Source organism: Megalops cyprinoides, chromosome 7 (genome assembly GCF_013368585.1).
Source record: "Megalops cyprinoides isolate fMegCyp1 chromosome 7, fMegCyp1.pri, whole genome shotgun sequence".
Classification (NCBI taxonomy): Eukaryota; Metazoa; Chordata; class Actinopteri; order Elopiformes; family Megalopidae; genus Megalops; species Megalops cyprinoides.
Window position 1 is genome coordinate 26,871,536 of NC_050589.1, and position 27,520 is coordinate 26,899,055.

At 44.6% G+C, this 27,520-nt stretch overlaps 1 protein-coding gene across 1 annotated transcript; it reads right to left on the bottom strand.

The window, feature by feature from the left end:
- LOC118781293 (CD9 antigen-like) lies at positions 1 to 26,594 on the bottom strand. Its single transcript, XM_036534263.1, has 8 exons — positions 26,391 to 26,594; positions 15,874 to 15,976; positions 6,330 to 6,427; positions 5,891 to 5,965; positions 5,543 to 5,629; positions 4,485 to 4,550; positions 3,867 to 3,950; positions 1 to 2,857 (listed from the first exon to the last, which is right to left on the bottom strand). The coding sequence occupies exons 1-8, from the start codon at positions 26,457 to 26,459 to the stop codon at positions 2,792 to 2,794; spliced, it is 648 nt and encodes a 215-aa protein (XP_036390156.1). The 5' UTR covers positions 26,460 to 26,594; the 3' UTR covers positions 1 to 2,791.
- Between the last annotated feature and the right edge of the window lie 926 nt (positions 26,595 to 27,520).

Sequence of the window (27,520 nt, forward strand, 5' to 3'; positions counted from 1 at the left end):
CAACTATCTTCCTGAGAAGCCTGAATGCCACTTGAACTCGAATTATATCAGCCATTAAATAAATTAACATGAGATCAATCAACAGTTCAATTGAGATGCTTTTTTCATGCGTACAGTACTTCAACTCGTCATTCTTGTTTGCCCAAGTACATGTGATGATGACAAAATGAATCTTTACATCTGGAACGAGTTCAATAGAGCAACATTTTGCGACAGTACAAATGGGAGGTGGAGTTTGTAATTCAAGGTTGTGGAGTACTTTTAAACTTGCTCTGGATCTCGCTCCCCATCAGCACCTGAATCAATGCATAACCCTTTACCTGCTCAATTCACAGCTGGAAAACCTGCATAAAGACAGCATTTAATGCCAAAAGGTCCAATGTTCCCCCTAGCGGAAGTACTGAAGTATAAACAGCATTGGTCACATTCCTTGTTTTGTTCAACCTGACTCAACCTGCACAGTAATACCCCTCTATTCATCTGTCTTATGCCTTGTGCCAACAAAGTCACTTGCTGAGTAGATTTTATTCGTGCATCGGTGCTGTGGTTAGCTAACGTTTCATTCCTTGCGTTGCTGCCAGTTGGAATCCAGCTACTGCTGAGGTCTCAGCTCAATTTGGCCTACAGGTGGGCTGACTGACTGGTAGAGTTACCTGTCTGGCAGGACGCTGGGATGTAATCTTAGCCTGCCTGCTTGGATCACTAGTTGGACAGCACCTATAGCCTCAGTTAAGTTTCATCCAAAACTGCCCATTACTGCATCTTCTTTTCAAAATGATTTTGACTGGAGAATAGACTCCTTTCATGGAGGCTGAAGGGCTTTCTCTCTCTTTTCTGCCTTTAAAGACACTCAGCTTCATTTAATCCAAAACATTCAGAGAGTGTAATGCACAGTACTTCACTATCCTATCGAAAATCCACTAGAAATGAACACAAAATGTAGCAGATTTGACTGGTGGTGAGTCAATAGAAAAAAAAAAACATAAAAATGTTCACTAAGAATGCGAATGGATAGCTGCCGCAAGGCCACAAGGACATAGCCCTATCTACGGCACTGGGCAAGCAAGCACATCGTTTCAGCCGACACATGTCGATTCCAACATGTGAAAGGACCAATACTAGGGAATATCTGCGGTCTCAAAACAGCCCCTACATTTCTGTTTTTTTGCTGCTGCTTAGCCATCTAACTTGACTGACTCTACACACCAACACGGTTAAAAAACTTTCATTTGCGACATTAAGGTTGTTGATCCGTATCCTCGTGTACGTTTAAAAAAAACTAAAACAAAGGCACGTTAAGAATAGACATGCTGTGAAAAGCAAGTTGTTGTTTTCTTCTTTTACATTATTACCAAACACAGTCTACACAAGCTGCCTCTATAGTATACACGTCTCCACAGTACATCCCAAATCGACTATCTCATTATCTACCTAACAAACAGACAAACCGAAAAAAAAATGTAGAGACAAATTACAAATTCACACAAAATGTACAAATCTCCGGGCTCGGACGCGATGGTGGCTGTGGCTTGGGGAACACACAAGAGGGGGTCGAGCTGAATGTTGCCGGATTCGATCGCATCGCCAAAACGGCAGCGAGGCGTCACTTGAGCCACCTGCATTCACACTGACATGGCGAGAGGGAATATCGCCTGGCACTTGCACCACTGAGGCACTCCTTGGAGAGGATACTTAGGAATACCAGGTTTATGGCCAGGTTTAGTCAGTGCAAAGTGGTGGTGCAGGGAAAGCCTTCGATCCAGGAGGTGGGACCGCCGCTCTTGTGTGTGACCCGAGCTGCCTGCACCACCGGCGCCGTCCCACTCTGAGGAGGAGGGCACTGGCTGGAGAACTGGGGAGCTTGTGGCTCGGTCTGGGCCGGGGCAGGCTGGGCCCTCTTCCCACGCGCCTGTATAAGCGCGCGGCTCCCGCACAGTAAGCACCGAACGCTTGAGAGTTTGGTCATTAGGTCATAGGAATGTTGTGTGTAAGCAGGCGCTGGTGGGAATGGCCGGGGTCAAGGGGCGCTATGTGTGTGTACGTGGGGTGGGGAGAGACATCCAAATGAAAGGTTCAAGGGCACCATGCATGGCCCCCCCAAGTCTCACATTACATAATATTTTTATCTGTTCACTGAAGGCTTTGGCTGCTGCCAAGTTTAGAACAGAATGCCTTCGTCTGCAGATCTCTGACTAACAAAGCTTGTGTGGGAACTAAGCAGTTATGCCAATGTGGACATCAGTTAGGGGCAGTCTGGCATAAATAGCTGCAAGCAACTAAGAACTAATACATCTTGTAGCAAAGCTCAACACATCGCTATGTACAAGCTGCCCTTGCAGTGATAATACAAGCATCAGGGAATTATGGGAATGTCACAGTGCAGTGCTAAGTATTTTCTGCATGGAAGCCGCCACACAGCATACAGGTTAATTGGATTATAGCAGTGAGAAAGGGCAGGTGAAGAGGTCCAGACTGCACCAGCCCAGTGAAAAAGGAAACCCCACTAGCGTCACTCTCTGATGACATCATCAGATCTGTAAAACTGAGCCCCTGCAGGCCCCGTCCATTGTTGAGTCGGCGTGTTTGGGAGGGGGTGGGGATAGCTGGGCACCCCAGCTCTTCAGGTGGGTTTGCTGGACCAATCCAGTCAGGGTGGCTTTGTCACAGAGGATCTGAAGTCTGTCAAGGTCCAGCGCAGGCTGGGATTGGGCGAGAGGGGGTGGGGGTGGGGAAGGGGGGGTGTGGTGATTGGGGATCGGTTTGGGGGGATTGGGTTTGAGGGCAGGGGTGACTAGATCACCTCCCTGCTGTTCCGTATTGCACAGCACAGTACCATGCTGAAGATCATGCCGATGATCTGGGGAAAGCAGAAGCCAATATTAAGTTTGAGGTTTACATTTTTGTCATTCATCAGATGCTCTTACCAACACCGACTTGTGTGAGCACACAGTGCACCTAATAAAATAGCATGAGAAGCTGTAAAAGAGGACATCACTAACCATATCCAAGCATGCTTCGGTATTGAGATCACAACATCCACAGTGCCATTAAATTAGAGACTTGTCTCAACAGTGTGGTAAGGGGGAGTGATGATTTGGGCCCTATATGTAAGAGGGTCATGGATCCTAATGCTGAATTAGAATCTACTGTTGTGACCTTGTAGTGCTGCAGGCATTATTCAGAAAAACATTCTGAATAAGGGCATATTCTAAACTGTAAATAGTGAAGAGAAAGATTCTGCTGCTGCTAAAATTCTGTAATATCCTTAAAGAATGAGTAGTTCTTTGGAGAACCCTTAACTCAGTGTTTCCCAATCCTGCTCCTGGAGGCCCACTGTCCTGCATATCTTCTATCTATCCTTGCTCTACCTACCTGACTGACTCATCAGTGGCACTTTTGATTAGCTGAGCACACCTGATTTAATGAAGCAGCAAGGACAGATAGAGGATATGCAGGACAGCGTGCCTCCAGGAGTAGGATTGGGAAACACTGCCTTAACTGACATGTCACAGTGCCCTAAGCTGCCAATGTGGTGCAGTAGTTCAAGAGATTAACTCAAGGGGGCACTGCTGTCATACTTTTGAGCAAGGCACTTAATGTGAATTGCTTCAATAAATGTCCATTTGTATATTAAATATCTGTGATATGTAAAATATGATATATTTAGTTAGCTTTTATATTAAAAAATAAATAATTTAAGATGCAAAGAAGATGTAAAGAAATGACAAATGAAAAATTCTTGTGCAACCTGCTTTCAAGCTTAGTAATGACCTGCAGAATGCCTTATGGAGCCATAAGAAAATGAATATTTAAAATTAAATCTTCAAGGTTCTAGAGGTGTAACTTTGCTCCCTCTGGTTCCTTACCATCACTCCAGCAATTCCTATTCCGACGTATCCGATGATATACAGCTTATTGTTGAAAAAGTCGGATATAGCCGTCTTACAATCCTGGCAAGACACATAGACAGGTCTGGGATCAGTCACCCATACACACATCACAGGGTACAGCCAGCATTAGGGAACAGGGAGCATTTGTTTCAGGAATGTTCACAAATTAAGACAGCAGAAATACTAGGCCTTTCGCCTTGAGACTAATGTTGTATATTTCACCCAACAGTTTATATTACGTAGAGAGCATAGCTGGCAGAGCTGGGGAATGAGCTACAAATCAGGAGAGATGTCAAATCACCAGCGAGCTAAAGTCCAAATCTGTCCTCTGTAAAAAAGCCCCACAGTGGTCTGCTTCATCAGTGAGATGGGAAACACCTGGCTGCCCACGACGCTCTCCTCTGCGCCTACCCTTCATTCCACCGTTTGGGTTTAGAGCCCCTGGGCTTGTGTGACCCGCTGTGATAACAGCAGCACAGCAATGGGTAACCAGAGAGCTCTGTGCCACCGGGGACCCGACAGGATGTGACTCCTGCCGTCGGGGAAGCGGGGGGTGGGGTGGGGGGGTTGGAAACGAACCACATAGCGCTTTACCTTGGTATCCTCTGTGGCTTCTGGGCAGAGGGAGATATTCACTGACTCGTCACCGCAGCAGTTGAGCTAAAGGGTGACAAAGATGGAGAATGAGTCTAACAGGGTGTCACCTCGTCGTGATGAACAGATTTACTCTTAATATAAGTGGCAGTGACCCTGGATTTCTGGGTTCATACAGTGGAGAAAGATCAACTGAGCTCAACGCAGCCAAAGATACCACAGGTGACTTTTAAAGCAAGTGTGTAAAGTAGGCCTACTTGGAGAGTGTAAACTGATTCAAGGGATCCAATATATATGACAGTGACAAATTTACTAGTTAGGCTGGCCAGAGGAGACAGTTGTAAACTGAAACCAACAGCTGCAGTATCTGCAGATGGCTGCCTTTGCTAACTGACAGACAGCCAACAGTAGCATGTAGACTAGCTATTTCACTAGACCTGGCCATTGTGGATGGCAGTCTATGGGTCGACACTGCTGTTGTAACCCTGAGCAAGGCACTTCATCATATGTGTTTTGGTTTAAAAAAAAATCCAGTGGTACAGATGGGTCACAGAGGGTGGGAGGTATTAAAAGAATGTGTAGTATGTTGTCCTGGTTGTTAATGTCTGCTGAGGAAATAAACAAGCGATGTTGCATCATCATGCTTCTTCAAGCTATCCTGCAGACCTTTTGAGTCTTTTTTTATGTTGGTTGATGCCATTGTGCAATCAACATTAATTGATGTCACACTGAAAATCTGTCCTAGGCCAAAGAAAACATTTGCTCTCCAGTCCGAGGACATTATTCATTGTGGATATCATGATCCCACTTGAAAACATGTGAAGTCCACTCATATGACCCACAGGCAGCTTCTTTTCAACAGCTAACTACAGGGCATTTACACAGGACCTGTTTTTTTAATGCATGGAAACAGTACTGATGACTTTAGTACTGATCTATCAGCTGCTGTTAAAACTGCTCACAGAGATAAACATGCTTGTGGTGAAAGGCTGTGGGCGTTTTGTAGGACAGGGTCATGTTCGATTGCCAGCTAAAAAAGCTGTAGAACGACATCTCACCACTTTGAAATAAATAGATACTATCGCGGTGCTGTTGCCATTTTCATTGTTGACATTTGTGTAGAAGTTCTGGACCTCTTCAATTATCTACAACAGAAAATGCAACATGAGAAATTCTGTCAGTTTAAGATAAAAACCAAACGTGGTTAAGATAAAAATTACATATTTTTTACATACATAATTACATACAAGCAGATGCTGACACTTCATATGTGGTCCTTTCCACAATATGAAATACTGTGTCAGTCACATCCACATCAGAAATGTGAAAGTTTGGCTTTCTCTACTTCTTGAAGCAGTAGTTAAGTGCTGTTACATCACAATTAAACTCTGTCAGAACTACTGTACCTTGTCTTTGTTTAAGAATCCAAATACACCGGCAGCAACCTCAGCACCAAAGATGACCAGGAGGCAGGCAAAAAACTACAAATAAAAGAGAGACAGGGAGAGTTTCATTATGAGATGTTTCCCTCAACATTCATGTATCTTCCAGTCTCACAAAAGCTCTAATTGTTGTATTGATAGTACCAAAATCCTATGATCCCCAAGTGTTAGCAAGCCTGTATTGGTGACTGAATGACACTGTAGTGTGTATACACACTCGGTAACAAAGCATTGAACAGCAGTTGCAGCAGTACATTGCAGTACTTTCACAACAATGTATTCATGGTGCAATTAATCTGCACTTGAAAGGGATTCAGAGCTGCAGAGCCCATACTTTTTTAATAAGGTAAGCAATGCAAGGTTATGTGGCATTGATGGACTTCAAAGAACAGCCTTAACTCACCGATCCCAGGAGACACTGCGATTCCCGGACAGCGCCACAGCATCCGAAGAAACCCACCAACATCATAAGCCCGCCAGCTCCGATCAGGATGTACACCCCTATGGACAATGGAGAGCGAAAATTACTGTTGCTGTCCAGGAAAACAATACCTAGTACATAATGACTTATGGAAGAGACTAGATTTAACTATGCGGGGTGGAAAAATCTACTGTTTTATAAACGTTTTATAAAAATCTGAAAGCGAACCAATTTATCTGACCCTACACACACATGGCCACATATCAGCGTCAGTGTGTAACCTGTGGCCTTAAACTTTGGCGTGCAAGCCTGACAAGGTGCATATCTAGCAAGCAGTACAAAAGAAAAACAGAATTTAGCTTTAAATTAAATTAAATTATTGTGCTTTTGTGTCTTTACCTACAATGGGAAATACTCTTTAGAAATGACATTTAAAACCATCGCTCAAAAATCCTTCCAAAATATTATGTTGCACTTTTGCCATTAACTAAAAGTTGTTTTAGTGTAAATGATACAATCAAAGCAAAAATGAGGTTCTGCCATTTCAACTGCATGCCTTCAGATTGTATGTTGACGTGGTAAGATAGCTGCTGTTGCTAGTCCATGTTTCATCCGCATATGCTAGCACACTCACTTCTAACCACTCTGTTAAGAAGCTTGCACCATAAGAGGTAGGCCTACTCTCCCTTTTTTGACACGGGGACAGAACATAGATTTATCTGTGTACTACATCAATCATTAATTCGTGATGAAGCCTCACTTACGTAATTAAAAATGCAAACGCATTACCACCAATTGCAACAACAAGGTAGCGAACTGCCGACACCGCTCCTAAACTGGAAACACACTACACTGGACACTTTTTCTGTAAAAGGAGCCATGTAATTTACACAATTACCAGAAGGTGACGACATTCTACCAGACCACAATGAAAAGCATGCTCGGAAAAGGACTAGCTAGAAGGCTAGTACATGTGAGTTAGCGTGTACACACCGATATTTATGTGTGTGGCAGCACAGCATAGTCAAGGTCTGTAGTGTTAGAGTAACTCGTAAGGTTACGCACCTGTGAGTAGCTTGATTTAGACTGAAAATAAGGACCATTTTCTGGACCATTCAAGGTATTTTTGTCCTTTACAAATTTCCTTGTTTGGCTTAGTGGAGATTAGACTGAGTGCACTTTGCTCCTAAAATAACACTTAGAGTAGAAAAGCCATCAGTGAATTGTAGTAATCTGGATAAACAGATTGTTTCTTGTGTGCAATTGAAAATGTAGAAAACCCCATGCTCCCCAGCCGGCTTGTCTTCCATGTTTAACGTGCAACATAGCTTAATGAGCCTGAACACAATCTCCACTACTGCATTCAAAGCAAATTTAACATATGGAATTTTTACAATGCTGCAGTTTAGCATTTGCCCTTCTTATATCCTGTTACCCACTGAAACCCGATGCTGTTCCAGAGTAAATGCTTTTTCCCTCCTCTGTCACAGGGCATCACGTTTTTCCCACAGCGTGTCCTTTCACGTTTCACATGTGTGCAGGACGTCCTTCATGGCTTCCCAGCACCCTGTAGAAGGGTGTCACGCTTGACACACAGTCTCTTTGTGTACTGAAGTAATCATCCATGTGATCGCATGGGGCGGAGGCAAAGAGGTGGAAAAAACTTCTACTCCTTTGCAGTGACCTTGAGAGAACTTGATCAGCTGGGCAGGAAGAGAGTGTGGCGCAGAAGAGAGGAGCGTGAGATTGTGTAATGCCACACTGTCAAAGGAGAGCTCATCTCCATGCCAGTAACTGTATCGACATTGGTGAGCGGTCAAGGCCTAGGCCGAAAAGCACAAATGCCCCCCTCCCTGCACCTTATATGCTGCTCTAGGTCTCTGCTCTGATCCAGCACATTGCATGCTCTCTGTCGAATGTGAAGATGATCTGGGAATAGAATTTGGACACTGAGAACCACCAAAACTACACAGCCAACAACTGGGCACTGAACACACACTGTAATGCTGAGCAGTGCAACGGCCTGGCAAGACTCGGTGGGCCACTCAGAGTGTGTTAATGGCAATTAGCAGTGAGAGTACAGCCTTTACCAAATAAAAAGGCAGCACACAAATTGTCACAGATGCAGGTATGAAATGTGTCAAAAGGTCCCTTGCCACTCTGAGTTAGGGGTGGATAACAGATGTATATCCCTATGTACTGTAGGAGCTTGTCTGAATGTCAAAATCACTTGAGTTTGTGATCGATGTGTGTGCTTGGCTCTACCTATTTTGCCTGTCAGCACTTCTGCTGAATCTGTAATCGGCTATACACGACACACAGACAGAGTGGCAGAACGGAGGAGATGAGAATTTCACAGCTTGCAGCTGAGAAGAAGAAGATTTATGCTGAGCTACAGTTTGTGTGTGGGCAATCACATGGGAGTATTGCAGGGCTTCAGAACTGGCATAAATAAGGATCTCAAGGCAAAGTCTCTAGGGCTGTGCGATATGACGATATATATTGTGTGATGATAGAAAAACGTCTATCGTTTTATATTATGCTCTATCGTTTATTCCGTTGTGTCGCAAATCACACTCTTTACACTCTCAATATTTTTCGTCATTTGAATGACGCTTTGCGTTCTTCCACACGGCACGGATGCAGGCAGGAAATTTGCATGAAGGCAATACAAACAAACATGGGGGAGAGTGAACGTGACACAGAACTGGGTTATTCCGAACAGGAGAAGGACTCCGACCAGCCAAGACAAAACAAGGAGCTCATACCTAAAAGAGGGGCTACCTCTGTTGCATGGATGTGGTTTGGGTATGAACAGTCTGACACAGACCTACGCAAGAATCATGTCAAACAGTACGGAGAGAGTCTACGGATGACAGCCACAAGTACAAGTACAGTCGAGTGCTCAAAACAAACCCCAGACTCAGACGTTGCAAGAGGCTTTTGCCCGCAGCACACAATATGGCAAAGAATCACAAAGATCGAAGGAGATAACAGTTGCCGTTGCAACTTACATCTGCAAAGACATGGCCCCAATTTGCACAGTCGAGAAAAGGGGGTTTCGTGAGTTGGTGCTAACACTCGACCCAAGGTACACAATGCCAAGCTGAAAACACTTCACTCAAGTTGGATTGCCTCATTTATGTCAAAAGTGTTTTCTATTTACTTTTTACCTTTTTATATTTTATACATTAATATTTTGTATTTTGATACATGCTTAATTAAAAATTTGCACAAAGGTTCTAAATGTAATGTAATGTAATAAGAAACAGGCCTTTCCATGTGGTCATTTTATATAAACTATTTATTCATTAAATTTACAGAATATGTGCTATAACGTGACATGTATCGTTATCTGGATATGAAATGACCTATATCGGGATATGAGATTTTGGTCATATCGCACAGCCCTAAATGTCACCAATATCGTGATTTAGTAACAGGAAACATGACCTGATGTAGTGTATGCAGTGTAATGCTATTTAATCTGGACTATAATGCTGTGAATGCCCTCTGGCCTACACCAACGCGGTGCTGCATTAAAGCTGATGGTTCAGACGCAGCTTCATTAAGGTGTCCAGTGTTGCCTGTTTGCCATCTCAGTGCAGCCACTGTGACGGCGTGTCCCCTCAGTGTAAAACTGTAAGCCTCATCTTTCTGTTTCTTCCCTTGCTGATTCTCCTGCCCAGTGACTGCTGTTCTCCACAGCAGGTGCAAAGGCAAACGCACTGAGGGCTCTCTCTGCTGTGGAAGGACTTGTTGACTTATACTGAGACACGTGTTGCTGTAATTGTAATCGTCATGCCGTACGATTTAAACTATGGATGCTGGAGGCTTTTGGAATTTGTGATTTCTGAGCTTTGACGTCTGGCATAATGTGTTTTTCAGTTGATGCCACCATGATAAATTTCAGAGTGCCCTATTGGTTGTCTAATCTTGTTCATCCTTGTTCTTTTTTCCTAAGGAAGGTCAGCAGGAGCCGTGATTGGAATTTGCCATCCTGCCAGACACCTGACAGGTGGGTCTGATTGCCACATTATGTCACTCCAGGGCACACAAAATGCTGCCACTTGTTGGACATGGGGGCCAGTTTATTTCAAGGCTGAATCCACATCTGATGTCACCTCAATGCCAACATCAAATCACGTACCCAGTGGCAGTTCACTGTCATGGTTTCAGGTGCAGCAAGGGGCCCACTTTGTCTCACTGCACCACACAAAGCTTCACCACTAACCATATCTGAAATATGGAACGATGAACAATCATATTAGAATCTGTTTATCTGTAATAAACTCATTTCACACACTGCATAGAGTCACACTGGCACATGGTTAAAGGAACACCATGTAAGCAGTGTAGCCAGTTAGCAAGTCTAAGTGTGTAAAAAAAAAAAAGAAAGTCATTGGAGATTACGAGGTAAATTATGAGCTTACGTGTGCAATAATCATACTGCAATGGGGCATACAGATGAAAATGACTATTTGCTATCCCAGTTCATCATTCAGCCATGCAAGACGCATAGTATAAATGAAACAAATATAGCCCGGCCTGTGGTGAGTTATTGCTTGCGAGAGCATTCTCACTTGGAGCATACAGCAGCGTCTTTGGACTGGACATCATTCATGAGCGGTTAATGAAAAGGGCTACACAGTATAATTTGTGTCTATATTTAATGGCGGTCTAAAGAATATTTTACTATGTGCCGTTAGCTCGAGCGCCTTACGTGTTTACAGGGAAGAGAAGAGGGGTAGCTCATTGCTTAATGGCCACATAAAAGGCCACTGGTGAAATGCACAGGTCCTTTGAGTGAGTGGCTCACTCAAAGTCTCTTTTTAATAATAATAGATTAATCTGTTTTTTTACATTTTTTTCAACATCTTGTGGAGATTGTATCTGACTAGTTTTCCAGTGGATGAACTCAGTGGCTTTTCCCCACCCTGAGCAGTAGTGCCCCAGACAAAGGAGAGAGCAGAGCCAACCACAGCCCTGACAAAGGCCTGTCTGTGAGGCACGGGGTGTGTGTGCGTGCGTGTGTGTGTGTGTGTGTGTGTGTGTGTGTGTGTGTGTGTGTGTGCGCGTGTGTGTGTAGGTGGAGGGGTGGAGGGGGGGGTTGCAGCATCTGTGCGCGAGTGTCACAACACAGCCGCAGCGCTGATGTCGTAATCCGAGCTCAGGCAGTTAGGGTCCCCAGGCCCCCGGTCCCTCATTATCGCGCTCATTAGTAGAAGGAGAAGAGGATGCTGCAGGGATCATGCCATTGTCACAGCAACCCCTCTCGCCACTGGACCTGGCTCCGCCATGTTTTGACTGAACGCCATTGGTTCCTCGCTGGGCTGCCATGGCGATGGAGCGAGCCTCCGCCCATGAGTGTGTGGCGCGGGGAGCGGCACTGGGGAGGAACTGCCGTCATCCTGCAATTACCCCACCCGGAGGACCGCCGGTTTCATCTGCGCTCCCTCGGGGGCCTGAAACCTGAGCGGGCCCACCGCGGATTGCTGCAGACTACAGAGAGGATCTGTTTTCTGCTGTCTGATTGTATCCTCATGGAAGACTTGAGATGAGACAGGTCTTTAAATGGACCAAGTACACACGCCTCCCTATCGCGCCAGCTTCGGTACAGAGAGAGTCCTGACTTGAGACACAAAAACATCCAGGAAATTCTTTATAGAACATTTTGTTCTCTCATTTTTCTTCAGGCCTCTCTACAGTAATGGCCTCTAACCCGTGCTTTGTCAACGTCTCTACAAATATTCAAACAGTAATATCTATCATTAACTATGACAAATTGGAAAATCATTAATATGTCATTTAAACTTGTTCTTGGTACAGAGAAAATGCTGCACTCCAGATATAATGCACCTCAAATTGTGAAAACGTTTTTTTTTTTTTTTTTAACAAAAGAGTGTGCTTCAGCTCAAGCACTCCCCCTTTGCGTGGGGAACTGACTACACTGTGGCAGTACAATCAACACTGTACCCAGGCTTAAGCATAACCTAGGTTTGGGCAACATTTTTTAATTGACTGTAACTCAGAACTCAGATTGATTTGTTCATGATGATCTGTGTTATGGGTTTCAGCCAATCAGAAATGAATGCTTGAGTGTCTGTGAAGAGAAAACATGCTTATCCAACAACTGAAATTACCAGTGGGATATATACCTGACAGCAAGATGCACACAACAGTTGCTCATTCTTATGAGGAGCACTAGTGTTTTCTTAAAAAAAAACAACTTTTCCAAACTGTCACGGGTAATTTTAGAATGTTACCCTGTGTCTCCCTTTCAGTTTATCCATACCTCACTCTTGATATCACTGCCTCCAAATTCCGCTGGGAAGGTGGCACCCGCACCCACTCAGAACCTCTTATTTATCTGATTGGACAAGCTCCCAGGAGCATCTGATTTCTGCAACTGCAACCCATGCATTTGAGCACACACATTTCCAAGGCCCAAACCCATTACTCTTCCCAAGGTGTGGATCGTGTCTCAGCTGGGAGCAGTTCTGGAAGGATCCAGCTGGTTGGTGCCACAGCTGCCTATCTACCCCAGCAACAGCGCTCCTGAAACATCCACACTCTTATCTCTGTGAGTCTCACCTGCTGATTTCTTGTGCGAAATGCCCTCTCTGCTTAGAGAGAGAGAGAAAAAAACTTCAAGCTCCAAAGCCAAACAAAATGCAATGAGGGCAACTTGTGTCATCAGCATCTCACAAATTCCTACCCAGGCAGCCACAAACAATATTTTTCCCGTTGCCCAGGCAACCGTTGAGAGCGATATTCCGCCATCCATTGTAGCTCTGTCATGATACAGCTTCCCGGCAGTACTGCTTTAATTGTGTGCACTGCTATGACATGCAAAATTACTGTGGCGATGCCTTAAAACTTCTGTGCTTTATCAAAACATGTATTTTTACACAGAGATTAGCCTTGGAGTCAGCTAAGTTTAAGATTTGTCAGCATCAATTTTGTGCATTTGTAGATTATTTAAACCCTACAAATGTCTTAAAAATGTCTTAAAAACACATTTTATTTAGATTTCTGAAGCTGTATAGGGAGAGACAAGTAGGATTAAGCAAATATACCCTTATTTGACTTATTGGAGGGAATGCTGGTATTGAGTTTTTTTTATGTTTATACTTTGATAGCAGACTCTTAAGAGCAGACTCTTCATTAGCAGAGCTGCATTAGCTCTGTTTTTTATCAAGTGACTGGTTTTGAGACGTGAGGGTCCTGAGGGAGGGAGGTGGAAAGCTTATATATAAATTTGAGTAGGTAGAGGTGTTGTACAACATTAGTATGAAGTGGGCCTGCTGCTTGAGAAATTGAGGAACGTGAAAGTGAGACTTCACTTTTTCCACCCCCTTTTTATTTTTAAGTGGCATTAATTTAGCACAATCGAGCAGAATGGCTTAAGCATGTGTCGTAGGACGCTGTATGTATTTTTAGGAGGACAGCATGATTTATCTGAGGCAAGTATTACTTCCATCTCATTGCAGTGGGATTGCATGGCTGTGTAACTATTACTCCCACTGGGTCAAAAATAGCTGACCTTACGCAAGTGGCATCTCTTGCATATGAGTAAGCTAAGATGGCACTTGAGATGGGTCTCTCATTGGGAGAGCCACGTGAACAGGACTGTCTTGTGTAAGTAAGGGCCAACAGAATGGAGCCATGTGAATCTACGGTGACATCTTCAACCGAGATGCTCTCACCGTGACATCATTCAGCATTCAGATCTTACCCTATCAGTGGGAAAGGATTCTATTTCCATATTACCGTATCTCCACATTTCATTGTTAACAGCTCTGGACATTCTTTTGCCTGCCATTGTGAGGTCATAATGAGGTCACTGAATCGATGGTGGTGTGGAGTCTCATCGTGAGGTCATGTTTTGAGGTCTGCAAGATTTGGACCATTGTCTCAGGGTTATTTCTCATGGAGAGGGAGCAGACCATGAAAGGAAATGTTACGGGGTCCACTGGGACTTGTGTCATATTTTGCAAGGCCAGTGACCTGTTAAAGTTCATTGTGAATTCGCTTCTCTTACAGCAGGATTCCCACAATCTGAAATTTAGCAAAATTCACTGCTGTGTGCTTTGAGTTTATCTTTGAGTAAAGAATGTAAACATGTTAATTTCTGATTTCTTATACCATTTCAAATCAGCAGTTGCTGACATTTTAGATAAATGCTGTGTTAAGCCTAGGTTACAAAAAGTGATTTACACACAATTAAACTGTATACACAGATAGTGTATTAAGTCGGAAAAATGTAAGCAATATCCAATTACACACAAGACACTGTGCTATTTCACTCGTCTGATTTTGTCATATACTTCCTGTAAACTGGGAAACTGTTGAGAGGAAATAAGAAAGGGAAGAGTGAGGAGCTGGCTGCTCAGTTTTGATTGGTGAATCAGAAGGGAATCATGTGACATGTGCACATTGATCGGTTGGTACACAAACTCTTTTTCATGGAGTAGGAGTGTACAGTATTCTGCCACAGAGTTAGTCCAGTAGGTTGCACCTGTTGTTAGGCTATGTGATGTAAGGTGGATCTGGTTGCAAGTGACACGAGTTGTATGTAAACTGCTCTGTGTATCTTGGGATTCAGAAATGAAAAACAAAACTAAATGGCAATAGTGGAAATTCATTGCCACACTGGGCCTCAGACTGAGTCTGGACTTTGTCCTCACTATAATGGAGGTTCACCCAGACAGGTTGAGTTCAAGATCTTGTTGGTATTATGGCTGACCTGTAGGCCTGTGGTTTCCCTAATGTATTTATATCCAAAGCTGAGCTTCCTGTTTTTCTACACACCCAGGCGTTTGTCTGTAAAACACCCACTCTCAAGCTAAGTCTGCGCTCAGTCAGCATGACAAACCTGCCCTCCACAAATGACATGACCAGAGGAGTCATCCTCCCCGAATGTCCCAGAAGACCTTTCCACATGGTGAGAACTGCCCCAACATCACAAGAACTATAAGCCAAGTTCTTACTGAGTGAGAGTCATTTAGCAGGCAGACAATGTTCTATATCCCAAATTAGACTGCAACAGGGCAGACTCTGTCTTAAGATCCTTTAATGGTTTTATCCACAGGCTGCAGTGTTATATGGAAAATTTGCCCTGTTAAAATCCTATAACTGCTCCCATAAGTGCACACTTCACAAGAACATTTTCAGTGAGCTTTTAGGCAGCTGTGCTTGAGAAGCAGCTATTAGTTTAATTGATCAGTTAGCCACTGGAATACATTTATAAACCTCTACTGCACTCTGCAATCAGAGGAAACCATTTTTTCACGCTTTTGGGTTACTGTCAAACCTACCTTTCATACCATTTTGGATGAAAAGAATATGCATGTCGTTCCCTTTACTGATTTTCAGCACTGTTTTTGATCCTGTCTGCCAGTTTTCCACACATAATGTTCTGCATTTTTGTGCGAGGTAAGTGCATGTATTTGGAGAGGTGTTTGTTGAAGGCAGTTTTTAAGCCCAGAGACTGGTATCTCTGGGCAGAACTGTCGGTACTCACCAATGAAGAAGGTATCGGGCGCGCCCTCTTCGTTCAAGAGCAAAACGGTGTCAGGATCAAACCTCAGCCACAGTCCGACCGCCAGCACCAGCGAGCCGACCAGCTGAGGGGAGGAGGAAGAACACTATGAGTGGTGGGGGTGGGTGTGGGGGCGAGGCCGAGGACGGAGGGGGCAGGAAGAGATTATTAGAACTGTGGCCTTGCAGGATTGCTCTGGTCCTTTTATTAAACCCACTATATTGATGTTCATATTCCAGTTTGTTATTTATGAGTCTGGGAATGACAGATGGTCTTTTCCTCATTGGTGGGATGCCTGGACTGTGCACATTTCATCTATATTTTCCTGTATTCTATTTTACCAATTTTACCCAGCTACCTTTATAATTTTTTGATATGCTTTACATTTACATTTTGTCTCTCAACAGATGCATCTGGAGTGATGTACAAGATGAGTAAATACATTTATATTGTTGACATTCAGTAGACACTCTTATCCAGAGCAATGTACAAGATGAGTGCAAGTAATGTTTATATTGTTAAGATCCATTACATGCTCTTATCCATAGCAGTGTGCAAGACTAGCACATATAACATTATATTATATTATATCGACATCATATTATATTATTATATATTATAACATTTTCATATTTATAAAAATAAACTCTGTTCTCTGTCCCTGTTGAGACAGAATGGATGAGTGGATGCAGAATGTAGCAGTGTTCGCCCCCCTACAGAATACACTGCATAATTCCCTGCTAGACCTGCTGGCACTAAGAGAGGTCTACTGAAGTGTTGTGACCATGCAGAAACATGTTAGTCATCAGATGATTTGATGTGACAGTGCCTTGTATGACACAATTTGTGAGACACGAACACATTATATAAGCAGCAAATGGACACTGAAGCAGAGAAATACAGAAACTCTCACTACACATACAGGGATGGAAACAGCATGCTCAATACACAGCAGTTTATGCCATTCCTGGTTTTACTAAACTACAAGCAGGTTAGACCACTGACTGGCAACCTCCTGAAACTAAATTTCAGCAAACCTGGATTCAGAAAACTTTGATTAGCTCAATCTGTGGTGCATTCACAGTGCTGTTCCCATCCCTGTAACATATTTGTTAGCAAACAGACTGCAGAAGTCATTGCAATTTCTTCATGTAGATTATTAACGAGTCTGACATTTAAATCATGTGGGCATTTAATCAGAACTGAAGTTGAAGTGATGAACTGTTTCCATTACGAGTGCAAACACTTTAAGAAGCTTTCCCATGGAGAAACAGAAGCGCTATGAGGAGCTTCCGCTCCAGTGATGTGTACTGTTCATCTTCAGCTTGGTATCTCAGTGTAGCATAGTGGTAGGGGACAGGAAAGGTTGCAGGTTCAGTTCCCTGCTGGGGCACTGCTGCTATACTTTGGGCAAGGTACTTAACCCAGAAATGCCTCAGTAAATATCCAGCTGTATAAATGGATAACATGTAAAAACTGTAACCTATTAAAGTCGCTCTGGATAAGAGCATCTGCTAAATGCCAATACTGCAATGATGTAATGTAATGTATCCCGCCAGCTCCTGCTTCACAGGGAGGATTAGCCTTTCCCACTCAGCATCTGGATGGAAAAGCAGTACCGCAACCTGCCGTACAGTCGTGTAGCTGAGGTGCGGCTTTGTCATGTCACCCCATTAACTGTGCGCCTCTTGCCAGCGCCTCAGATTTTCTACCTTAAACAAGCCATCGGCCCCATGCATAATGCGACTGTCCAGCAGCTCTCATTATCTGCCGCTTTGGGCTCCTCAAAAGGAAGGGCTTGTATAATTCATCAGACAGAGGGGGTTTTCTGGGACAGTGATATGTCCTCACGGCCTGGCAACTCTTGTTCCCCTCAGGGCACCGATCTACGCCCAAAGGCTTCAAACTAAATAGAAAAGTAGGAGGGCATTGATTTGGATCAAATGCGGGGCGAGTTAGCGGGAGCCACGTGGTGCGGCGGTGTCCTAGATATGTCTGAGCGCTGCAGACGGTGACTTTCTGTTATGAAACGCAGCTTTGTTAAGAAAACAAAAGTAAACAAAAGGAGCACATTGTGCTGTCATTAAGGCTTTGTTTTCTTGTCTCTCTTCCTCAGTCATTACTGGGATGCTGTGAGGAGAAGCCAGGCTTAAGATGCACAAACAGTTCTGCTCACACACACACACACATGCGCGCGCGCACACACACACTGTGTAGGACTGTCAGTGAAATGTGTTTCTAAGCAGAGATGTAAATTCTTCAGGAATATTTAACACCTAGAAGGAATGATTTATGTTGTGATTTTAGACACGTCTTGGCATCCGCCTTGCTCATGTCTTAGCTCAGTGGTTAATGATTGTTGAATCAGTCATTCATTCACAGAAGGATGGGAAGGATGAAGGCACATCTCACATCTCTCTCTCATCTCCAGCTCTCTGACACCAGATCCTGTCAGGGAGAGCTGGGGTGATGTGAGGTGACACGAGGGCCACCATCACGTGGGCCTTCATCAGGACGCTGAGCTAACGTCCCTTCCACCATGGTGTCTCGTCCTGTCGTGGGGAGCGGCGGGGGGGGGGGCGGTCTGGAGCGGACACCCCACACACACCCTCGACGTACGTCATGCCCACACGGGCTCGGCAGCAAGCTGTACCAGCCTCCCAGGCCTCGCTCCACCGGCCGTGACGTCACCCTCGCTGGCATCAGCTGCCCCCTGGCACTGTCTGTACGCCATTACCGCCAGCCTCTGCCCCGCCCCTTCGTGCCGCTCAGAACAACGCCCCGTCTGTTTCTCCCCCGAGACAAATGGGGCCCCTGTCCGCTGGGTGACACCGCTGGCAAGGGTGGGAATGTGCCCACCAAAGGACACGGCCCCTGTATTGCTGAGAACAAGGACGAAAGGGCCCCGCACTTAACAAGCACCTCCTCTGAAGATCACCGTGCATGGGGTGTCAACCGGTGTCTGCAGCAACCTTCACTCCCTCTAGCTGAGAATCAGAACTGCCTTGCGCCAGTCCCTGCAATCTCATCTCATCAATCAATAATTAGCTCTGCAGCAATTTACCCACAGGCCAGGCAGACAGGAGCATTTACGATCACTTTTGTTGCTTTGCAGCTCTGTCATGCATCATACTTCTTTGGAACTTTGAACTTCTTTGACTACAATGTAACACATTGTCCCTGAATTCATATTTAGAACTGAAAACTGACAGGAAAACATCAAAAAGTGCAGTTTCCTGTTAAACACCATGAAATGCTGCCTTCTTTATTAAAGCTATAGTCTCTTCTGCAATAAAACAGCAGTAATAAGTCCAGAGGTCTGGTTCCAGTCTGTTTTTCATAAAAGTAGTTTGATGTCTGGTGGTAACCTTAGTCATTTCCGTGCATGTACAGAAATAATGTGGTCAGCAGCTTTACCATGGGTTTATAGTTCAGCTAAGTTTACTGGATGGTGGAGGTGGTTTCCATGTCATCAGTATAACTCCATTTCCATGATCCATCTGTTTTGTTCAGAGCATGCCCTGTGTCTTTTTGGTCTGGGATAAGTAGCACCCCACTGGTATCAAACGGTACACGCAGTTATTGTAATTGGGTTTGAATCAGGAATAACCGCTCTGTGATTTACACGGCCAGTGCCATGCACATTCTCTCCAAGTCTTTTCCTTCGATGACAGATCACACATCCTCCTGCTTACGGCAGAGGTGAAGCGAGGCCTCCTTTTCTTCTCGCAGCTGTCACCGTGCTCTCGTGAACATTAATCCACTGCTGTTTTTTTTTTGCACTCGGGGCATTGTTAGCTCGTAGGACACGGGCCCTGTGAAGGTGGGCGACGCCCAGCGGGAGCCTGAGAAAGGCCCGGCTCTATCGCGGAGGAAACGGGCCCCGCAGATGCAGTTTCGCGGCGGGCAGCAGGAAACAGGCCGCTGGTTTATGAGACGTCGGAATGAATGAGGGATCAGACCGGTCTGCTTTCCCCATTGTTCCCACGGCTCATAAAGGATGACAAATGGGACTGAGATCGAGTTCACGGGTCACAGTCCGCTGCTGACTTTGGTGTTTGGATTCTTAATTCTCACCTTGTCCTGTTGAAAAGTGCATTTACCAAGCTGCTGTTCAGGTCGAACGAGCTCCCCACCAAGCGTGACAAAGAATCACAATGGAACGATTACTCCAGCTGCACAGAGATCATTATTTTACAATCTGGATACCAATTCCTAATTCATGATGACAGACACAGATGATTAGATTAATTCATCAATATAATATAAAGTCATGTGGATCTGCATGTAGCTTGCTATAAACCCAGGTCAGCAGAAAAAATGATATTTTCTATAAGAGTCCAGCATATACAGTGAAGCGGAAACACATCTTGCTATATACACCTTGCATAAAAACCCCTTTTCATTCTGTATTTCCATCTACACTGAACCTCATGTCTGAATGTTGACCGTAGGAGCTGCAGAATTCAGAGAAGGGTATTCGAAAAGCAGTAACTGTTTGGATTGTAGGTGCTTATGTGAACACACCCTGACTCTCTTTATTGCCATTTTCCAGAAAAAAAAAACACACGCAGTGCCAGGCTGGCATTAGGAAAGTCACATCATAATGCCAAATTAGTGTGTGTGACCGGAACAGCGGTTTGCCGCTGCAGGTACACCTGAAATGTGGAAGCAAACTGCTGCCTGTTTTTATGGCGTGCTTTGTAAAATGTCACACTATAGAATGATGCTCTCTGAATCTAGAGCAACCTTGCACCCAGCTTCCAATCAAAGAGGGACAGATGAAAGACCAACCAACTGTCTGCTCTGCTCTCCATACTTTTTGCATGCACGCACTCAATCAGAAGATGTTCATTTTTTTCCAGTGGTTTGTAACTGCACACCACTCCTGAGTTCGAAAATTGGGAGGTGCAGAGTGGGAGTGAAAATGGATGCTCTGGCTGGGACGTAAACATGTCTGTTAGCGTTCCCTAAAGGCCAAGACCGAGAGCAGAGAAAGTGAGCTGTTTCGAAGAGGGAGGGCTGTGTGTGTGCGTGTGTGTGTGTGAGAGAGAGAGAGGGGGACAGAGACAGAGACAGAAACAGACAGAGAAAGGAAAACGGCAAAAGTGAAGAGGAGGTGGTGTGAGGGGGTGTGATGGAGTGAGAAACAGGGTAACAGAAACCCTGAGAGCTGATTCTGAGAGGAAAGGGTGTGCATCTGTGTGTGTGAAAGAGAAAGAAGGTGAAAGAGAAACTGAAAGTCTTGAAGGTCAAAGTGAGGAGGGTTCAAGAGACAGTTGTCTCTTCAAGTGAGCCATTTCAGAGAGCACTTTTGTGTGTAGGTGTTTGTGTGTGTGTGAGACAGAGAGACAGAAAGAGAGAGAGACACAGAAAGTGAGGCATTTCAGAGAGTGCAGGATGTGTGTGTGTGCGTGTGTGCGTGTGTGCTTGTGTGTGTGCGAGAGAGAGAGAGAGAGAGAGAGAGAGAGACACAGAGAGTGAACAGGAAAGAAAGTGAGCCATTTCAGAGAGCGTGGGACATATGTGTGTGTGTGTGTGTGTACGAGAGAGAGAGAGAGAGAGAGAGAGAGAGCGTGAGTGGGAGACAGAGACGGGAGGCCCCATTGTCTCTGTGGCTGTGGGCTGGGAGCGGTGGCACACAGACGTGGCCCGGCGCCTGCCACCTGCTGTTCCTTGCCCTTTGTGTGGGCTGTGTCTCCAGAGACCAGGGCCTCCGAGCACCCCAACCTCCTCCTGGTCCTAAGCCCTGCAGCTGGAGCCCTCACCCCGGCACTTACAGCTCAGTGCAGGAAGCACCAGTGGCCCTGGAACCTCTCCCACCAACCGTTCTGGGTGTCCTGGTATGGACACCGTTTGCTCTCCGCTGTTGCCTCCTCTGTCCAGATCAGTCCTGGGATTGCAGTTCTCCCCTCCCTGTGATTTAATAGCTTCCTGTCTATTGTTCCCATGAAAGCTCGCTAACAGCTTGGCAATATTGTTAATGATTTATGAATTCTCAATTGTAACGGATTGTGCTGCTAAATGTGTATGCAACCTCACTACACAATGTGTATATATGTTGATTGAAACCACTTTCAAACATGGGTGATATTTAAAATGATACAAAACTAAACGCGTCTTTAAAAAAAAAAAACCTTGCTGTTGTGTATATTTAGAAATTCACACTGAAGTTGAATAAGTATTTCCATATGTACAGATATCTTGTTAATACGACCCCTAAGGACATTTTCCCGGCTGTCGGGTTGCAGGGGTAAATTTAGGATTTGTAAATACCCACAACAATAGCAGCCCTCCTGCCTGAGATTACAACAGCCAGTGTTTGATGTGTCAATATCAGCTTCAGGCGTGCTGAGCTACTTGGCTCGGTTCATTGTTTACAGTGATTTATGCACACACTGTCTGCATTACTGCGTTGTGTGCTCTGGCACTTGTTCAGATATCTGCATGCATGCGTTCAATGAAAGAGGTGAGCATGCTTACAGAGCCCAGAAATGTCATAAATGACAAAAGAACACACTTCTGGAGTATGACAGTGATTCAGTTGCTTTTGTTTGGAAGGTCAACATCCTGGGTTATCCATTTACCAGTATTATATATTACTGGAAGAAAAATACAGGTATCTACATGATGGCCACAGCATCTACGTTTCACCATGCCCATTTAGGGACAGTGTTCTGAAAACAGATTATGCTGCATTTTGACCCTATCAACATTAGTCTTGTTAGAAACACTATTCACCAAACTGTTAATGTTTATGCATCAATTATAAAGCATGCCTTGTGTGCTGGTAAAATTTTCCATTCTCACTGTGTTTACCTGGATGTGGTAGGTGAGTGTGGGCCTTACTCAGACAGGAATGCTAAGCTTGATTAAAATGCATTTAAACTGACTGTACTGAGCCAGGGTAGGTGCTGGGTTCAGATGTACTAATGTGGACTGGAGATTTTCCACCGTTAGAACTGGAACCAGATGGATCCATTGTCATCTCTGGTGAGCTAAATGAAAAGTATGCAATGCAGAAGTGTTTCAGCCCTGGACTGGAGCTGGTGCTGGAGTCACGGGGAAGACCATGAATAGAGCTGTTAGCCCCTCACACTAGGCTCATCTAATCAGGTCAGAGTGAGAGCTACTGAATTTCTTTTAGGAAAATGCTTGACAGTAAAAATTATACAGGTAAACAGGAGTTTCAGAAGAAACATCCGCTCATAGATTGATTACAGTATTAAGCGTCTATGAATTGGTGGGATCTTAAACTAGCTTCAAACAAAAAGCTACTGCTGGCTATGGATGCCTTTACTAATGCTGTCCAGCCTCTTCTACAAGTGTTTGAACTGCTTCTGCTAACTACAGTGGTGAGTGGATGCTTCCACCATCTCTAGCCAAGCTGTCCAGTGAATGTCATCTCACCAGAATCATGGTTTACATTTCTGCTTTCTGTACAGGTAGCCTGTCTATCATCTTGTTCTAACCAATTAGATAACTTTTAAATTTCACCTGATTGGCCGGGCCTGGCAGTGGGCAAGCACGGCTCTGTTCAAGCAAATGCAAATAAGATACAAACCACCTTTTTTGTTCTTGCTTCTCTCTTGCCCCCCTAGCTCAGGGTTTGATAGTGGAAAAGGGGCTATGCTGACATATGAGTGCACTTGTTTCCCCTTTATAAATGTGCACAGAAAAGGGTTAAGATGTGACACCCTGAAGTACGGCTAAAACAGTGAAATTTGCCAGGCATCACTGGTGTTTCGCTTTCATGCAAACAAGATTTGATATGACTGGCTGATGAAACATAGCTCCTCTCTGCAGCCCCTCCCTCTCCCATCCATTAGCAGCAAGACAGTAACTTGCCCAGAGGGACTGTTTAATGACGAGCAGAGAAGGCCAAGCTGGCAGGGCTGAAAAGCCCCTTAGAGTGCGAACAAACTTGTCATTAGAGCGAATCCTAAGCTGAGAACATTGAGGTCACACCGAGGTCTCCAATGGGGGGTTGTGAAGGAGCGCAACTGTGTGGTAGTGGGGTTCTGCTGATCCGTCCCTGCGAGCGTGACTCTCAGAACAGAGTCCCTGACGAGTCTGGCGGAGTGTGTGCGCCGAGGCGCGACACTCCCCAGCAGCCCAAACAGCAGCCCAATGCGATCGCTAAGCATCACTGCTGACAGCTCTCCTATTTTCCCTGTCTATCTAGGTCAGGATCATGCCAACTGTCTCTCCCTCCCTCCTGCTTTCTAACCCCCCCTCCCCCCGCACAAACACATACACTCTCTCTCTCTCTGTCCATCACTCTCATGCTCTCACTCCCTCGTTCTCACACGGTCCCTTCTTCCTCTTTTTCTGTTCGCTTCTTCCGTGATTCTGTCTGTCCCCTGCTCTCTCCCCTCCCAGCGCCCTGGTGGTGGCTGCGTCTCTGTGGGGAGGTGAGGCCGGGTCTGAGCTGGGCCCAGGTCAGGCTCACTCGGCCCATGCTGCACTGGAGAGCAGCTCAGAGGCTGCTTAGTGGGCTGCCACAGAGCTGTGAGAAAAGCCCCATAAATGCAGCTGGAACTGTGTAAATTTCTGTTCCACAGCAGGCCCTGTTTTATAAAAGAGAGCCTCACTCTGCACAGACCTTTGTACCATTGCATTCTCACACTGTTCAGACGAAAGAAGGTGACCTAGGTGGCGTAGCTGAAATGGACACCACTGAGCAGGTCAGAGGAATGACATTGTCCCATGTCGAGCCACAGGGAAAAGCTCTTTATCACAGAGGGCTGAATTTGAAAGCACCGCTCTCCCAAAGGTGCTTCCTTGCTGTGCAACTGGTTGAGATGAAAAGGTGAGACAGCTTTCTCTCCTCATACAGCTTTAACTGTGGGTAAAGTGTGTCAGTGTGCTGGGGTGCCAGCAGGCCAGATGGGGTGGGGACAGCAAGAGAAGAAAACCTGCTCTCAGACAATCCCCCCCATAACACTACTTGCGTTCACACTTCATCTCACCCACCTCAGCCCCTAAAGAGCAACATAACTTTGTCCAATCTCTCTACTTGGTAACATTTAGGAAACACCTTGATTTTGCATCTGCATTGGTTTCCTGTCTGTCACTGAAAATAACTGCCACACCTTTCAGTCTGTGCTGGTTCCTCGAAACTCTCTGCTTATGGTAAATGACATATTATGATGCAGAGGGAAACAGCAGTGCTCTTGACATCTGGAATGTGGAAAAGCTATTGGCTGTGCCTCTTTTGAGAAAGCACTGTATTCCTCCCTTCAGGACTTTCGGAACTTTGCATGCCTTCAGGGGAGGCCCAGCTGGCAGGTACTGTATGGGTCTCAAACGGAGCGGCCCGAATAATGACACACTTGTACAATGCTGGGCCCCAAAGACGAAGGTTTAGATAGGTCTGCAGGGCTGTGAATGGAAATGAGAGAAAACAGAAGGGGGAAGCCAGATCCCCTAGTCTCTGGCCTTGGAGGTCACTGTGAATGACTTAGCCTCGCACAGTAACAAGGTTCATACACCAGTGCTTTCACATGGAATAAGGCTTTTGCAGATGAGGTTAAACTGAGTCCTGAAACAGAAAGGTAATGTAAATGAGTGGGAATTAGGCTGAAATTGTGACAATACCCTTAAGACTGCTGTAACAGGATATTTATGTAAACAGTCAAACCTTCACACTTGTTTAGGAGTTCACATAAGGAGTTTACTCATTATGAACTGTCAAGCCAACATCAGAAGACAAATGTGCAAGACTGTAGACAGTTATGTGATCAAAATGTATAACCCACCACCACGACATATGAATAGAAATTCTACGTTAGCTCGCGGGGTTAACTATGTGGAGTGTACAAACAAATTAATGTCACGTCTTAATACATCGGTGCGGTTGTGCGTCAGAGTCGGTATTCAAATATTCTTTTTTTGCGGAGAAATCCGTCGTAAAAGGGGTAAGCAAACGACTGAAGCAGCCAGCTACTTGTCTTTCCGTGCTGCGCTGAACGGCTCTGCCTTCCTTTTAAAAACACGCTTCATGAGGGAAAAAGGGGCGGATTTTCCTCAGTGGAAAATCTGATTTGAACCTCGCGAGCCAAAACTCAGCCTCCATCCTGTCACCTCTTTCCAGCCCCGGCTTGACAACCGGAGGCAAATTTACCAAATAAGTCTAGACTTTTTAAGCCATGGAACACAGCGGCGGAAAAAACACACACAGAACAATGTATCGCAGAAATACGAGAGAGGATTCCCCATAGAGCTGTATGAAGAACTAAAGCAATAGACGTTATAATAAACATGTTAATCTAGTGGTGTCTTCAAATTCACGGTGTACAAAGCATGCACTTGCTTCTGCTACAGAAGCACTGATGCTAGCAAGCGAGCTACCAGCGACCAGAACACATTTCTGCGAAAGTTCAGTCTAGAAAGGGAAATCTCTTGAATCGTTTCGCTTTGTATTGCTGCAGTTATTGAGCATTGTTTGCCAGGTGGCTCGCTAGATGGCAAATCGTGGTAGAAATGGCAATACTTACCCAAAATATAAAGTTGAATACGAAGAGAAGGTATTTCACACATTTCATTCCTCCTTGAACTTTTCCCATTTTGCTTTGATGTTAGCGGAGCGGTTCTTTTGTTTTTAAATGACTGATGGATTATTTGCGTGTTTCCCAGTTAGCTGTGCGCTTGAAATCCAGGACAGTCCACCCAGTGAGAAAATACAAGCAGCAAGCAGTCAATTTCTGCTATAGAAACGGCAGGAGGATTTTTACAGAATCTTTCCAGACCGCCCATTTCAAGGGGCGCGCCAGGGGGGGTTCCCGACTTACACAGAAAACGTAATGCTGTACGTGCACTCTTGTTTGAACCAGCGTGTTCAAGAGGAGAAACCGATTTTGTACGTGCCTCCCTGATTTATTTTCATGTATTGTTATTATATATATATATATATATATATATATATATATATATATATATATATATATATATATATATATATACTTGAGATGTAAATGTAATATAAATCTTGAAATGAAATCTGTTTCGTTTAGAAAAGATCTGTTTGGTTTAGAAATATATTTTGTATACACTTCATTTCATATACATATACATTTACATTCATATACATTTCACTTTGGGGGCCTGCTTTTTCGTTAATCAAGGTAGGACTGGATCCCACCCAAAGTCAAAGGCAGCTTTCAAGTGGCATTGGTATTTTAAGTATTTGATATTGACCCATTGGATGGGCCAGTGCTTTCCTGTAGTTTGAGGACAGAGGACACACCCAGCTCAGACAAGGCACGTGACGTAATATACAGAGACTTCATCTATTCCCCTCCACAACGGCAGTGTCTTTGGGCTAGCAGGAGTCCTGCTGTTTAAAGAATGTTTGCATATGATACAGCTCCATGCACGTTGATGGTAGACGTAATGGTACACCTGCACACACCTGGCAAAGTTGCCATTGAATTTCCCAGCAGTCAAAATGAAAGTTTCCCTGTCCTTTTTGGTAGGTTGCCTTCAGGATGACTTTTGTGTGACTCGTGAACTTCACAATACCATGTCAATGTCATTTTAAAAAATTATGCATATACTGAACAACCTGATAGTTTTTTAAAATTTATTTATTTTAGTAAAATAAGTATTTTAGTTCAAGCTTTTAGTG

Coding starts and splice junctions, on each gene's coding strand:
- LOC118781293 (XM_036534263.1), bottom strand. CDS start 26,459: ATGGGAAAAGTTCAAGGAGGAATGAAATGTGTGAAATACCTTCTCTTC. Junction 6,428..15,873: donor GCCCGATACCTTCTTCATTG/GTGAGTACCGAC, acceptor CATTGTCCATAG/GGGTGTACATCCTGATCGGA. Junction 3,951..4,484: donor AAGCCACAGAGGATACCAAG/GTAAAGCGCTAT, acceptor GTGTCTTGCCAG/GATTGTAAGACGGCTATATC.